This window comes from Agelaius tricolor, unplaced genomic scaffold, assembly GCF_023055355.1.
Source record: "Agelaius tricolor isolate 1412-34295 unplaced genomic scaffold, bAgeTri1.0.p SCAF_1, whole genome shotgun sequence".
In the NCBI taxonomy this organism is placed as follows: domain Eukaryota; kingdom Metazoa; phylum Chordata; class Aves; order Passeriformes; family Icteridae; genus Agelaius; species Agelaius tricolor.
The window spans coordinates 100,383,232-100,398,321 of NW_027269261.1; the positions used below are offsets into that span (position 1 = coordinate 100,383,232).

The window sequence follows — 15,090 nt, forward strand, 5'->3', positions numbered from 1 at the left end:
TAACAGGTCTTTGCTCACGCATTTTTTGGAACATCTTGTTTGTACATAGCTTCAGTCTTGACAATGAAGCATTCTATCACATTATTTTTACCTGAATTCTAATGGTATTGATTCAAGTGTTCTCTAAGCTTTACTGGTGCTTATCCTCTTCTGTTTTACTGCAAAAACAGCTTCAAGAACACTAAGTAAGTAAGCTGCTTTAGTACTGGGGACAGCAAGTCCCAAGTAAGCTACATGAAAAAATACTGTACTTTCTACCATTAATTTTTATCCACATTTATTTATGAGTAAAACAAACAGCAAACATTACAGCAAAGGGGACATTCAGGCCCAGATTTAAAAAAAAAAAAAGAAGAAAACAGATGCCTGACTAGATTCTGAGCTTAGGCACCTCCAGATTGCTGACAGTACACAAAAGTAAGTGAAAGTGATGAGCATTTCAGCAAACTTCGTAAGTGCATTTCAGTCTTTATTTAGATGTTTTAAGCTCTCGCACTAGATTTTACAAGCTGGTGAACACTGGCAAAAGTATTTCTCCCACAGAACTATAACCACACATTCCCAAGACAGTATAAATATATGGTTGAACTAACATTAATACACATCACCATTTTATCAATTACATAATAAAACAAATTATCAAGTATCCAAATATTAAGTTACGCAGCTTGAAAGGCATACAAAATATTACAGAGGTCTGCCCAAGTCATAGCAGAAACTCAAGGAGGAAAAATGAAAAGAAAAGAAAAAGATCACACTTTCAACAAAGCAATAGTTGGTAAACAACTCTCAATAGGTACAGTAAAAGAAAACTACAAGATTTTTCAGAAATTTTCTGATTAAGAATTTTTAGCTACAATAACAAAGCATTTCTACGTTTTAAAAAAATATTTACTAAAGTAAAGGGCATATTCTATACTTCCTGCACAAGACAAAGGCAACATTTTACTAGAAATATTAAATAGCCCCTCCCAACCTTTTCAGGCCCTCTGTTAAGTTGCACATGAAGTGCCAACATTAATTTTACTGTAAGGCTTTTTGTCTGGAGACATTAAAGACTTGTGTGCTTCTGTACAATTTAAAAGATCTTCTACATGAATAACCAGAGTAATGACTTGTAATATGGAGAGGTTCAGGTAACAGAAAAGTACAGATGCAGGGGTAAAAAGTTGCTGTAATTCATAGTATTAAAAAGACAGACTGTGCAAATCTTGATAATTCTAGTGCGATTGTGGGAGACAAAACATACCGTGAGCAGGCAAGACTACTTTAGAGGCCATATTCTTCAATATTGAAATGACTGTAGAAAAAAAGATAGTAAGGTCCAGATAAGCTGGTAGTTCTCACATCATCAGAACTATGCCCATTTTAAGGAAAAACATGTAGCTGATATGCTGGGTATTTTGGCACCTAATCTCTCTACAGATAGATTTATTTTAGTACCCCAATTTATAGTAGTTGAAACTAGGTCAGTAAGACTCAATGGCATGATTAAAGGATATTTGATCTGATAATTAATGAACAAGGAGACAGCTCAGAAACAGGGTACAGCAAAAACATTTACTGGGTCTCCAAATAGACAGATATTTATCTAAACATAGAAGTTGCATTTCTACTGAGCCTTTAGCCTAATAAATACTCCTAAGGAAGCTTCCTTTACTACTAAAAAATACCAGACTGATGTCTTTGGCATGCAGTCTGCTTAATTCCTGTTTCCATCCTTTATTTCCAAAGAAGTACTATAGGCTGTTGAGCTTTACTGAATACAACAATTATTTCGGTGACCGTTGGAGTCTTTAAAGCGCAGACGCATCTTGGGGCGGTATTTCTCCAAGTACAGAAGTTGCTTGCTGTTGAAAGCTCCACGCCGCTTCCTAGATGGAAAGAAACAGATTTGAAACAGAACATTAATCTACTGTCCAGTGAAATAATATCACCAACCAGAGAAAAATATTTTCAGGTCACTTAAAAAAAGCCACCTTTAAGTCAAGGCTGTAACCAAAGTAGGGATAATTGGAAGTTAAGTGCCAGGAAAGAGGGTGGTAGCTTCCTTTCATAAATACCTCACTGGACCACATGCACAAAGGAGTACATAACATTTTAGACAGTGTTCTAGCTTATGATAAGCAAAAGCCAGAGATTTTACATTAAGATCTTTGGAAGAAACTTCAAAAGGAAGCTATAGAGAAGATGCAAGATTGTCTTCTTGAGAGCTGAAGTCATGCATTCTCTTAAAACAATTATGAAGAATATGACAATAGTAAGAAGGTACATAAACATTTAAAGTCCCCATAATAAAGATGCTGAACAGAAATTAATCTTCTTTTGTTTTCTCAAACTGTATGTATGTGAAAAAAAGGTACATGTTGGCTGACTGGAGTATGTACCTTGCTACCTATTCCTCCTTTCATATACAACCAGTACAAGCTAAATTTAATTCTTCGAAGGCCTGGCAATTATGCAAGAAGTGTTTTGTTATTGTTTATAATGGATGCAGCTTTTTTTAAATATAGCTGAAACCTGAGAATTTAAAATATTGAGACTAAAACTGTCTCCTCTGACTTACATACATTGATTAAAAAAATCCAAGGACATATTTGCCTTCAGAAGACCACCAGAAAAGACAAAGGTATTCTGCCTTTCATATGTAAAATAAATAAAGAGAACTCTGCAAATTTAACTGAAGGTTAGGGGATTTGTTAATGGTTGTTCTGTTTTTTTTTTAAACCTCCTCAAGTAATTATGTATGGATTCTGGTTTCAGCAGAAAAATATCCATTCCATAGATCCAAATCCTACAACACTGATTGTATGCACTACAATCTCAGATGTACTAAATTAAAAACCTTACCAAAAAAAAAAGGCATCAAAGGTAATTCAGAATTTCCTTCAGGGCCAAGGATGTATCAACATACTGAATCTTGGGAACAGCTACATATTAGTGTCACACTTACTGTCTTATGAACTGCACTGCATCTTCATACTTCATTCCACATTCTATCAGTGCAAGAGCAACTAAGACTGGAGCTCTGGTTAAAAAAAAAAAAAATCAGTTTAGCTTTTGTCAAAGCATATTCAGAAAAACCATTTACTCTGTTTTCTGCATATCTGATGTTTCTTCACTGGGAAAGCAGAAAAGGCAGGAGGCCATTCCTACATTCACTGAGACATATCACCTGATTTTGAGTTAGCCATTCTCATTAAATAGGGGTTTAAATTAACTCTGGTCAACCTTAGCTTCGTTTATCTGATTTTAGGTACATGAGATGACAACAGAAGCAAAATGCAAGTAATCTTTAACCATTTGTTTCAAATAAATTGATTCTGAGGAAGAGTTGCATTTGGGTTTTTATTCTCCAAAATGAATCACCATTAGAAGCAGTCAGGATGCCAAAACAAAAGTCAGAAGAGAGGTCGAGTTCAGTAAGAAGTGACAAATCCAACACTAGTGTCACAAGTTTTGGGAACAGACGCAATCCACAGGCTACTACACTCCCCTGAGGATTTACTTGTTTGCCATGGTGTTCCTCCTTTGACAGAATCAATTTTCAGTTACAAAAGCTTGACTTAAATCAAACTCAAATATATTAGCAATTTAAAAAACCCCACCAAAAACCACAAGACAAAACCTCACGCCACAAACTAGCAACAGACTAGTGCATATAATAGTAACTTTAGGTGGTTAAGGAAACTTACATGACAGAAAGCTAGGACTGTCTTCAACTAATTAACTACCCCATTTTGAGGAAAAACCAACCTCTATCATTCTAAGCAGCAGAAGAAGACTTGTTTTGGTAACATTCCTCTACAAAGTTCACTACAGTGAATCTTGTTATGTGAAGCCATAATGCAGTGGATAAGCCAGGTTTAGGGACAACAAGACCAGAAACCTTCATTTTATATTGGACATGCTGTAATCCATAGCTAGAATTTAGCAACTTCTTTTGGAACAGATCTAGTTCCCAAGCAGTTTAGAACAGCAGTAAAACCATTATTATTTTCTCACAACTTCTGGAAGTCTATTCAAGATAGTGGCAGCAGACAGAAGAAACCCGACTAAGAGGAGAATATTTAGCAATATCCCTAAAAATTTTCATATCACTTAGAAATGAGACAAACAGCTTTGGGACTTTAGAAAACACTTTTCATGCCCCAGATAGGTTATGGACGAAAGCTGGTCTTGATGTGCCAGAACCACCCACTTGTTTGTGGTTAACAGTTACAATGCCCTTGGTTCAAGGAGACTGGCAATACTGCTGAAATGGAGATGGAGAGAAAGCAGACAAGTCACAAAACCCCAAGTCTATTAGGGAAAAACAGACAAAAAAATCTCAATGGGGCACTCATCAACATACTCAGTTGATGAATACACTTGTTAACTTAATTCTGTAGACTTTGTGAGAGCTCTGAAGCATCATCTCTTGACCTAAAGATCTTCAATAAATACATACAAGTTTCCTGCCATCTTAACTCCTTTTAAGCATAAGGTCATTCCAATACTGGATCCGTGCCTATTTTACATTTGCCTCAAGTAAACTTTTGCACTAGATCTTAACAAGTCTGGCAAGGGATGACAAATTCAACAAATCTTTAAAACTTCACCCACCTTCCAAGACCAGCAACACAGTGTACAGCAATACAACAACCAGGTTCTTCACGAAATTTGACTTTAAGGAGGTTTAGCCAATCATCAACAATCTGGTTGGATGGTGGAGCACCGTCATCAAAGGGCCAGTCCTAGAACACAGGGTGACAAACACATAAAGACAGAATTCTTGTAAGCTGTATGCACAGGCAAAAAAAAGGAGGGGACACAATGGACGAAGAGCTGACAGCTGAGGAAACCACTTAAACCTACAATTTTCTGATAGTCTAACTACAGCAATATTACAAATAGATTCCTCTCAATCAGTTTTCATTGATCACATGATTTAGCCCAAAACTGAACTTTTTTTCCTGACAAGAAAAGATGTCTCTACATCTTTTTCCTCCATCAGTTGCTGAGTGAATACACTCATAAAGTGGTGTCAAATAATCTTTTTTTTTTGGGGAAGGGGGTAGAGTGAACAGCAAAATGTGTTGGTTCCAAACTCTGCTTCTACACTACTTACCAAAACCTGAATGCCTTCTTTTTCCACCGGAGCAGTGTCATAAGTAGCTTCACACACTCTCACCACTGTGGTAACACCGTATTTCTTAAGTTCCTAAGGAGTGGAAAAAATGCTGTAAGAGTAAACCAGCTTCACTTAACCATTTAATTTTCTTAATAAACTAACTTAGTAACTCATTCCAAAATTCCCAGTAGCAAAACTCATGCAAATGCTTGCCATCCTGCAAAGACACAGATAGCTGAAATGACTAAAAACTTGTGTGCTAACACCAGATACTTTATGCTTTTCTGCAAACATAGTCTTATGTGCAGACTAAGTTTGGTTATGTTGAATCAGACTTTTTTCTTTTAAAATGAGATCCTGATAAACGTTGATTAGTCCAAGTAGTCCACCTCCAAATGATCATTCATCTTAAAGGAACATGAAGCTTCCTGGTTTGCAAAGCTACATACTTCACTAAAAGCATTCTGAGCAAAGTTCATATCTTCCCCCTCTCTCTCTGCTTAAAACAACAGGTTTGTTAGACCACTTACTCTTAAGAGTTAAAAGTACAGGACAATAAATTATTCCAATTCCTGAGCTGTCATGACAAAATTTAGGTTTCCATTTTGCTATTACCCTACATTAAAATTAAAAAAAAAAAAAAAAAGCAATCTCTCTTCATTCTCCCTGCAACAAATATCATTCAGACTGCAACTGCCAGGGTAATGACTGAAGCACAGCCTAAGCAGACCTGATCTACTTTTGAGAATATAAAGGCACGCAAATGTTATCTCACTCTGCTTCCGGTAAATAATCCTGCACCAAATACAGAATTGAGGTGTAGTACACCTAAAATCTTGCTAAGGAGGGACTTAGCAAACTTGGACCTTCCCATGAAGTAGCTCTGCAAGCAATTTATTAGCATACACACACACTTTATACAACCACACACTTTATAGTTCCAACATGCTAAATACGTGGTTTAGCTGATGAATTCAGTACTGGCAATCTATGCCAAGCCACTGGCTTCAGTCAGTAGCATGCACCAAAGCACTTGAAGTAGCTTCAGCAGCTCTGAGTGCAGACCAAGCCTATTGCCACAAATTTCCCTCTCGAAGACGCTATGACACAGAGGATCCTCTTAAGCTACACAAAAACCACGATCTGCTAATAGTGAAGGAAGCTAGGCAGTCAAAGCATATTGCAATCCTGTTACTAGCTCCTAAGGTTCTGACCCACACTATGTATCACTATGCAGGAAGTCCAATGAAATGTTACCCCACTTCAGCCCGATCTCAATGTGAGCTCCTACCACTAAGAGTTGTTTGTATTGCTCTGTACATAACTCTGCTAGGTAATTCCTGTTTTCAGACCTAAACAATGCACTTAATGTACTATGCACTAGACAGTATAATTATTAGTTCACTCTCAGAATTACATTTGTGAAGGCCAAAGTATATGTGATTTGTCTGCAGATTTGCAGATATCTACAGATTTGTCTACAGATCTTCAAAGCAAAGCACCAGCATTTGAAAGGAAAAATCAATATACAGTCTCAGTACCTCCTCATATGGCTTTTACAGTAGTTATTAGCTAGTAAATATATATTTATTTATATATAAATATAGCATGCTGTTCAGGGATTAAAGAAATACATCAGTAAGAATTCTGTACTGGCCTTACCTCTATAAATTTGTTTAAGGTTGCATTGGTTGGATTATGTGTGATCAGGAATCTCATGTTCTTGTAGGTGATTTCCACAGGAGCTGGGCGGTTCATTCGGGCCATATTGATTTAGTTTAACATGCAACAAGATTATGAAAGGATTAAAAAAAATTCTAATACAGAAGTGATGTAGAGAAACTGAAGTCTACTTCACTATACTCCACGTGAAATTCTCAGTGCTTGGAAGTATGATGTTGGGAGCAATGGGAAATGAAATGAACCTCCTAACAAGAAGCAGCAATTCTTCAATCCAGTAATACTGAGGCAAAAGAAAGGCAGTGCACTGAGGTTTACCCCATCCAGGTCTGAATTCTGTTGGTAAATGCTCTGCCGATTTCAATTCAACACTTCTTATCCTGGTCAACCACTCTTAGGGGGGCTTCTTGGTGGAGTAGTAATGGATTTCTACAGTTCACTTGTCTGCATAGAGGTCGTGCTGTGCCTGGCAGTAGTCTCCACTGCCCTTCAGAAACTCCATAAATGTGTGACCAAGAACACCACAGAACTGCTGTAAAGAGAGGGGGGGGAAAGTATAATGAGTACAGGTGAAACAAGGTTTTAAGACATCAAGCTTTAACAAATGAAAAAATAAAACCACAACAACTAAGCTTTATTAATAAACCTTATTTCACAAGGTTTATTTTTTATTCCAAGGATTAGATTTGTGCAAGAATCCTGTTACCTTTTTTAGCATGGATTACAAATTAAAAAATTTGCATTAAAAATTAGGAATCTAGAAAACAAATACATTTACTTATTACAAAGTTTCTCTGTAGGGTTTTTGCAACAGCAAATCCTGCAATGTATTAAAATACCAATTTCAGAACTGCTAAACACAGCAACAAGTTTTAAGAACCCCAGTATTTATAAAAAGAATAGTTCTTCCAGGATACCTATACAACTGCCTGCTCCACTTTGAATTGAGAGACATCACAACATCTACTAAAGTTACAGTACCTTAAGTTACAGAAAAAAATGGGTATAAACCCACCTGGCTCAAACAGTAGGCCTTGAAAGCAAATGCAGTCCTTGTGGCCTAACAATAAAATGTGGGCTTTTTGACACACACATATTTCTAACTAAGGAACATTTCACATACTAAAGGCTAAAGACCAATGGCAACCTTCATATGCCTCAACAGTTTTTTTACACCATGACTTCATTAATATACACAGAAAGCAGAGATGCTCTAGCTAAAAACATACACAGGCAAGTTTCTTGAACAGGTCATTCCTGTCCACTGGCATGCTGCTCAGCTATGGTTGAATTTATATATATAATTACTGGAAGAAGCAACCAGGAATTAAGATAGCAAATTAACTGCTCCAAGTCGTGTATTTATTTGCAGATGTTGCAAATGAACCACCCATACGTGCTTTTTATACCTGTAAAACCCTTACAGAAGATAGATGAGTTTTGTGCCCAGTTACTCTACCAGTATTACTGCTTATACCTGGCTAGGGCACAGGAGGGAAGAGGGGAGTTCTGTTTTCCAAAATAGAGGTACAAGTTGAACCCCACATCCACTAAATATACTTAGGTATTAGAGAGAAACACAATCACTCCTACAAATATTTAGCAGAAGAAGTTATTTATGTTGATCAGTCAACCTATTTTCATGTTTTCAGACAGCTTCCTGGTAAGAGTTTTAACGTGTGTGTTAAGTCACAGGCATGACTAGTAAAACACAAACAAAACAAAGAAGCACACAATAAAACCCCAACCTGCTGCTAACAAACATGAGAATGAAGTTAATAGAAAGAAACTAAGATGACAATTTCACATCCACTTTGCTGCCACTTCAGAGATACTACCACCACCTGGTAGGGATGCAGACTACAGGATTAAGTTTGCCAGCTTCTTGTAAAAAAAGCTACTTCAGTATTTAACAACTTGACAGAGAGCAAGAACTCTAAACATAATAGGTGTGGAAAAGGAGTAAGAAGGATCCTCTTAAGTCAAAGGTCAACAGAGTAACAGGAACCAGAAGAATTCAGACTTGGAGGAACTCCAAGAATTATCATCTGACTCACCAGCCATGCATGCCCCAGCAAGGTAGCAGGAGTGCATTTAAAAGCCTCCTAGGACCAGATCTAGGGAACAGCTAAAATAGCAACTGAAAAAAAGAACTGAAGGTAACTTATTTAAAGTCACTTTCAATTAGTTTAAGAAGCAGAATGACAGAAAGGGACAGGACAGCTTTAAGCAGATATAGCTGCACAAGGTCTTGTGCTGCTTTTTGCACTGCACTGGCAGATCTCCTGTCGATCTCTTCTTAAGACTGCTAAGAAGAATCATAGACAGACCCTTGCTCTGCTAAAGGATGAGGGAGTGAAGGCTGTCAGAAACACAAATGCATGCAAGTGAGCTTGAGGACAGAGAATGGAGTCATTAGGGTAAAAACCTTTCAATTGGCAAAATGGAGCTTTTGGGGAGAAAAGAACACTTAACATGTCACCCTGCCAGGGCAGGTAGGAAGAAAGAAGTAACCAGGTTTCATCCAGTCCTCTAGGCAGGCTATCCTTAGTCTGCAACTAGGAGTACCCAAGATACCAGACAAACCAGTAAAAACAGAAAAGGGCAGGCAGAAAATTATTAGTTAAGTAAAAAATCCTTCTTTTTAATGCAGATTGCTAATGACATTTTAGAAACAAAGTGCACAGTTCAAATTCTTATACAAAGCAGAAGCAAGTAGATTATGCAACATTACATTTGAGTTCCGTGTGTTATTAACCCTTACAAAGGAATTAATTTTGTTAATTACTGACTTAACAGTCAGTATTAGACACATCTCAACCTTAGTAATTCACACATCTAAGGACCTAACCAAGCATGTACTTAAGCCTCGCTGTTTGCCTTGGCAACTACTGCTGCCACACTGCAGAGGACCAAAGCTCACAGTTTCCTTTGATGTGAATGCCATCACTTCTCACCAATCTAGCAGGAAAGGTTCACAGACAGACCAACCTTTAGGCAGAAACACATTGTACTATCCCAAGACAGCTTTGCCAACCTAGTTTCATTCTGTTCTGGGAGTCAAATGAAAATTAAAGATGAGTAGTACATGGGCACGCTGTTTCTGTTATGCAGGTAAGCCAGAGTACAAGGCTTCACCCAGCTACAGCAAAAAGACCTGGAAGATAAGAAATCAGCTACAAAAATAATCTTGCAGTAATTATGATGACCTCGGGCTTTTAGGGAACTCAAATGATGTAATGAGCTTTTAAAAGGCCTAGAAATACAGCTTTAAAATTACTATATTGTCTCATACAGTTTTGGTAGTAAGCTATCAAAACAGTCAAGACAGTGCATGAAAGCAAAAAGTTGCATAAGTGAAATTCAGACATGTAATGTTGAAGGCAGAAGGCTCTTTAACAGAGTAACACCAACTCATTGTTTGTACCATCAAGTTGTGTATGCTGAACCAGTAGGTTCTTTTCAATTTACATATAAATTTTCCTTGAGGAAATTTAATACTGAGGGATTTTGGAAAAAGTAGCAGTTTCCATCCCAACAAAAAGCCCAACATTTAGACTTTGTTAGAGCCACCAAAATAAACTTGGAAAACAAAACTAGGGTTAATATGCCAGGACCCCCTATTGAGAGAAGGTAACTTGTTAATTATAGCTGCATTAATTATGATTGTATGATCCACTACAACTCAAGTTACAAGTTACAGAATAAACTGTTCGAGCAGAAGGAAGGCATCTGAAAAAGGAAGGCTTTAATTCATGCCCTTCTCGAGGACAGATCTGTCATCAGTGACAAGCAGATTCACATGGCTGTTTATTTGGGGCTTGAAACAACCACTCATGTCTGACAAAAACGGTTTACAAAAGTAATCTATTTGTTCATTACTGATATGGGGAAAGCAGAGAGATGCAAGGTTATCCCATGCTGTTGACACTGGTTCACAACTCAGTAGTGTCCTGAAAAGCATGCAAACAAAAGCACTTCTTAACACAGTTAAATGACACTTTTACCTTCAGAAGATGTGCACGATTGTTCACGGTTACTCAATCCACCTGCTCACAGTCTGAAAACATTTATACCCAGAACCAACTATGTGGTCTCACAATCTCTTAAGTCAAGACCTTACACACACTCACCTACTAAACCACAGGACTAACACTATAAAACTAAAATAAACTAGGTTTCACAACAATTTGAGAACACCTGTGAGGAAGTCCAGTGTTCTAACTTACTACCCAATAAAAAAATACTGAATGACAAATACCTCCAACTTCTTCTTACTATTCAAGGCCTCAGTAGCAACTGCCAAAGCAGACAGGGAAGAGGGGCAGGGTAAGGGGTACAAACTGCAAAGCCATTACACAAGGTAGAGGCACACCTTCATAAGGTACTCTTGACAAGATGCACCTCCTATCTACTGAGCACATAAATGCCTGTCCTTATGATATCCAGTGATAACACTGTCCATTTTAGGCCATGGAAAGTGACCCATTGCCTATGAAAATACATTCATATCTCACCAATGGGGAGGGAGAATCCAAAGGTTTATCATAAATTTGCTGTGACATGCTCTGTGCCGGAAGCATATTCTTGCAGTTCAAGAAGGGGGAAGAAAAAATTATCTCAAAACTTCCTGTATAACAAGTCATTGCAACTTTTAGAGATGATGAAACCAAGGCCATGTGATTTGGTTCAAAGTTCTTCTGCTTGGACCACAAAAACAACATGCAAAGAAGCCTTAACAGATATTGGAAAAAATTAGACATCACAGAAACTAATCCATCCTGTTGTCTAGCACTTCCTCCTGAGTTTCTAGAAGTAAGGAATCTCCAAATGAATTAACACTGTCACTTCAATAGCAAACTACATAAATCCTGTCAAAAACTGATTCCATTATGTTTTAAGCAATAACATGAGAAATATAGCACATACAGCAATAAATGTCTGCATGTATTTCATCAAGTTTAATTAAGTAATGAATGCCTAGCAATAAGTTCAACTGAGAAGAAAGTAATACGGACTTCCATTTAACACAGAATTTTTTCTTGTATTCATCCAATGGAGTGAGTTTTAATTTTTTTGAAGAAGGTGACAATCTGTTGTTTATGGTTCAGCAATATCCTTATCAGGGTCTTCTGGTTAACGTTTAAAACAAGTGATTGCCTACAGTCAGCCTACACGCTGGGACACATCCGGCATTCTTATGTGGCATGGATTTTGTCAGAACAGGAAAGTTTCACTTAATAGAAGTTATTAGATAAGATTTACTTCTATTTATTTACTGTCTTACTGACACATTTAGTTTCAGTAAAACAGTGACATCCTGTTGCCTTGGCTCTTTTTATATCTATCACACATTTTTATTTCGCATTCTCACATTTCCTTTCACAGCTGTGCAATTAAAAAACAGCACCTCTGTATTACCTCTTCCCCTTGAAACGACTCTGTTAAGACAATTTCAAAACCCTTTGCTATTCCATCAATGGAATAATATGAGCTGACATTTAGGTGTAATCTTCAGGTTTCCTGATTTGGCAGTTTTATGAGATTACAGAGACGGGGTTCATACTTCTGAGTCACTGCTTTCGAAAGACTCAGCAGATGCAGGTAGACATACTGGAAAGCTGTCTCCAGGAGAAATAAGAAACACCAGATTACAGGACCTTCATGCCACCCAAACTGTACAATTGTCAGCTCATAATACTTGCAATGTGCATGGCTGGCTAACAGTGAGCAAACAATCCTGCTTCTATTGTCGTAGACGACTTGATTTTGTTCTTTGTCTTTCCTGCTTCCCTGCTTTTGGAGGGCATAGTACCACCAGCAAGCCGTGCCTTGTTTGATTTTTTTCTGCCTAAATACACACTGTGCCCTGTAGTCACAGATGTTACGCAGCACAGGCACCGAGATTACTAGGTGACTTTAAAAAGGAAAACAAGCCAAAAAGCGGCAAGCGAAATCTTCCAAAGCTGAACTGCGATCCACCTCCAGAAGGAAATGCCTTGCTTGAAAATACAGATGGCAAGGTCTTGAAAGCAGTTTCGGTCAAAATTAAGGTAGTTGACTGTATTCGTAAGCTTTTGAGGCTTGTTACAGAAACATCCGCTTCAACACGTACTTAATGACTCGTCTGCGGACTTTTCCTGCCGAACAATGCCGGCTGCACACCCGAGTTCGGGCATACCCCACCTCTACTGCATAGAGCTCATTTTGGAAAGGACTCACGTCCTCGCTCGCAGCCGGCTCTGACTCCCCGCCCGAGTACGGCTGAGACAAAGCAGCCGCCCAGCCGCCTTCGCCCCGGCCGCAGCCGCGCACGTGGGGCCGCGGCAGGGGACGAGCGCCAGCCAAGCCTGGCAGCCAGCCGCCCACGGGCAAGCCCCGGCTTGTCCGGACAGCCCCGGGCTACGGCCGCCCCGCAGCCGCGACGTGCCGGGCTCCCGGCCGGTCCGCCCCAACCTCTCCTCGGTGCGGAGACACTGTCCCGGCCGTGACAGCGCCCCACGGGCCAGGCCGGGCCGTCGCCCCGACTGCGGCGGTCACGGGTTCGCATCACGCCTCGATCAGGCTTCCCGACGCGGAGCCATCTTGTCCCCCGGAGCCGCCGCCCGGCTCGGCTTCCCCCCGGCAGGGGGCTCCCGGCGCGGCTCAGGGCGCGGAGGCGCTGCCCTTCCCGGCGGGCGGCCCGGCCTGGACCAACCGGCGGACTCCACCGCACGGAGCCCGGCGGGGAGAAGGCCGGACCGGCGGGCGGGGCAAGCGGCAGCCAAGCTCACAAAGCGGCTTTGTGCCCGGGCCGGGCCGCCCAGGAGCCGCGAAGAGGTCGCCACCTCCTCCTTTCTCGGTGGAGAAGGGAAGAGGGGCGCCAGCAGGCGGGGGCAGGAGAGGGGCGCCGGCAGGGAGGGAGGCCGAGCCGTGCCGCAGCCGGGCGGGCTCGGCTCCCCAGCGGCCCGCCCGACGGGAGCCGCAGCCCGGTGTTTCGAGAAGCCGCCCGCAGTCGGCGCGGCCTGGGCGACAGAACAAAGAGACAACATGGAGGAGATGGGGGAGAGGCGCGGAAGCCGGGAGGCCAGCGGGGCGAGGGACCAGGGCGGGGGGCGCGGGCGAGCGGCACTCACAGGAATATGGTTACTCATTGAAGACTGTAGCCTGATCATACAGCCGGGGTGCGGGCGCCACCGCCGGGGGCAGGAGGAGCAGAACCAGGAGGAGGAAGAGGAGGAGGCGCTGGAGGCCGCGGAGCTGCCGGCGGGGGTTCGGCGGCGGCGCGGGGAAGGACCATACAGCGGCTGCGGCGGGCGGGCGGCTCTGCGGGCGGCGCCGGGCGGACGCGGCTGCACCAGGAGCGACACTCGGCGCCGCCTCCCGCACGAGCGCCCCGGCCCCGCCCCTCGCGCGCGTCACTGACGAGCGTCGCGCCCACCCAATCAACGGCGCCATCGGCGCGTCTGGGGCGGGCGCGAGGCCGCGGGGGGCGGGGCGGAGGCGGGGCGGGCGGGCGCGAGAGGCGGAGGCGGCCGGCGGGAACCGGTTGGTGAATGGGGCCGGCGCGGGGAGCGCTCCTCGGGGCCGCGCCGGGACACCCCGCGCGCCCCGCCCCGCCCGCTCGCGCCGGTGGCTTCGCCGGGGAGCGCCTGGCGCGAGCCCCGGCTCCCGCGGGACGCAGAGTTCCAGAGCCTTCCCCGCGCCACGCCGTGGTGCGGGCCGGGCCGGCCGGCTGGCGCCCCGCAGCCCTGTGCCCGCCGGGGCGGGGCGGGGCGGGGCGGGGCGAGGCGAGGAGGGAGAGCCGCTCCCGCGCGGGTCGTAGGACGCGGGGTGGCGTGGCGCAGCGCAGCGCCGGCCCCGCGTGGGGTTAATCCGTCGGCCCCTTCGCCCTCGGGCTGCAAAACCGCTCTGGCGAGTTTAATACCGACAGGAAGCTCTTAGAGCGTTCTGCCCGCAGATTACCCCGTGTCTCTTAAGTCGAGATGAAAACAGCGATTCTGGTGCTGCAGACGGGAGCGCAGCCCAGTAGGCCAGCGGCGGTGTGAGAAACACCAGCGCTCGCTCGGCCTCGTGCTCCCTCTCGCTCCTGGGAAAGCGGCTCCCGGGGGCTCCCCAAAGGCAGACTCGGACTGGCGGGGTGCAGCCGGCGGCGGGAAGCGCCGCTGCTATCGCTGCCGCGCCTCGGGGATAGCGGCGCGGCCCGCAGTCCCTGGCTGGACACCGGCAGCCCGGGAAACACCTCCATGTGGGTCACTGCCAGCTTTGTGAAATAACAGCCTATTTTTAGCTTGGGTTCGTCTGAAAATGTTCTAGTT

The 15,090-nt window shown here is 42.9% G+C and overlaps 2 protein-coding genes across 2 annotated transcripts; both read right to left on the minus strand.

The window, feature by feature from the left end:
- Positions 1-452: 452 nt before the first annotated feature.
- PTP4A1 (protein tyrosine phosphatase 4A1) lies at positions 453-6,914 on the minus strand. Its single transcript, XM_071445556.1, has 5 exons — positions 6,776-6,914; positions 5,111-5,203; positions 4,606-4,736; positions 2,954-3,028; positions 453-1,874 (listed from the first exon to the last, which is right to left on the minus strand). The coding sequence occupies exons 1-5, from the start codon at positions 6,878-6,880 to the stop codon at positions 1,757-1,759; spliced, it is 522 nt and encodes a 173-aa protein (XP_071301657.1). The 5' UTR covers positions 6,881-6,914; the 3' UTR covers positions 453-1,756.
- Positions 6,915-7,209: 295 nt separating this feature from the next.
- On the minus strand, positions 7,210-14,042 carry LOC139598780 (uncharacterized). Its single transcript, XM_071445569.1, has 2 exons — positions 13,909-14,042; positions 7,210-7,325 (listed from the first exon to the last, which is right to left on the minus strand). Exons 1-2 carry the CDS (start codon positions 13,945-13,947, stop codon positions 7,230-7,232), a joined length of 135 nt encoding a protein of 44 aa, XP_071301670.1. The 5' UTR covers positions 13,948-14,042; the 3' UTR covers positions 7,210-7,229.
- Between the last annotated feature and the right edge of the window lie 1,048 nt (positions 14,043-15,090).

What these genes read in the sequence shown, in the direction of transcription:
- PTP4A1 (XM_071445556.1), bottom strand. Translation starts at nt 6,880, where the DNA reads ATGGCCCGAATGAACCGCCCAGCTCCTGTGGAAATCACCTACAAGAAC. An exon ending in AAGAAGGCATTCAGGTTTTG is followed by an intron (nt 4,737 to 5,110) that starts GTAAGTAGTGTA and finishes CCTGTGTTCTAG; the next exon opens with GACTGGCCCTTTGATGACGG. An exon ending in GCAGTGCAGTTCATAAGACA is followed by an intron (nt 1,875 to 2,953) that starts GTAAGTGTGACA and finishes CTTTCCATCTAG; the next exon opens with GAAGCGGCGTGGAGCTTTCA.
- LOC139598780 (XM_071445569.1), bottom strand. Translation starts at nt 13,947, where the DNA reads ATGATCAGGCTACAGTCTTCAATGAGTAACCATATTCCT. An exon ending in CAATGAGTAACCATATTCCT is followed by an intron (nt 7,326 to 13,908) that starts GTGAGTGCCGCT and finishes CTCTCTTTACAG; the next exon opens with CAGTTCTGTGGTGTTCTTGG.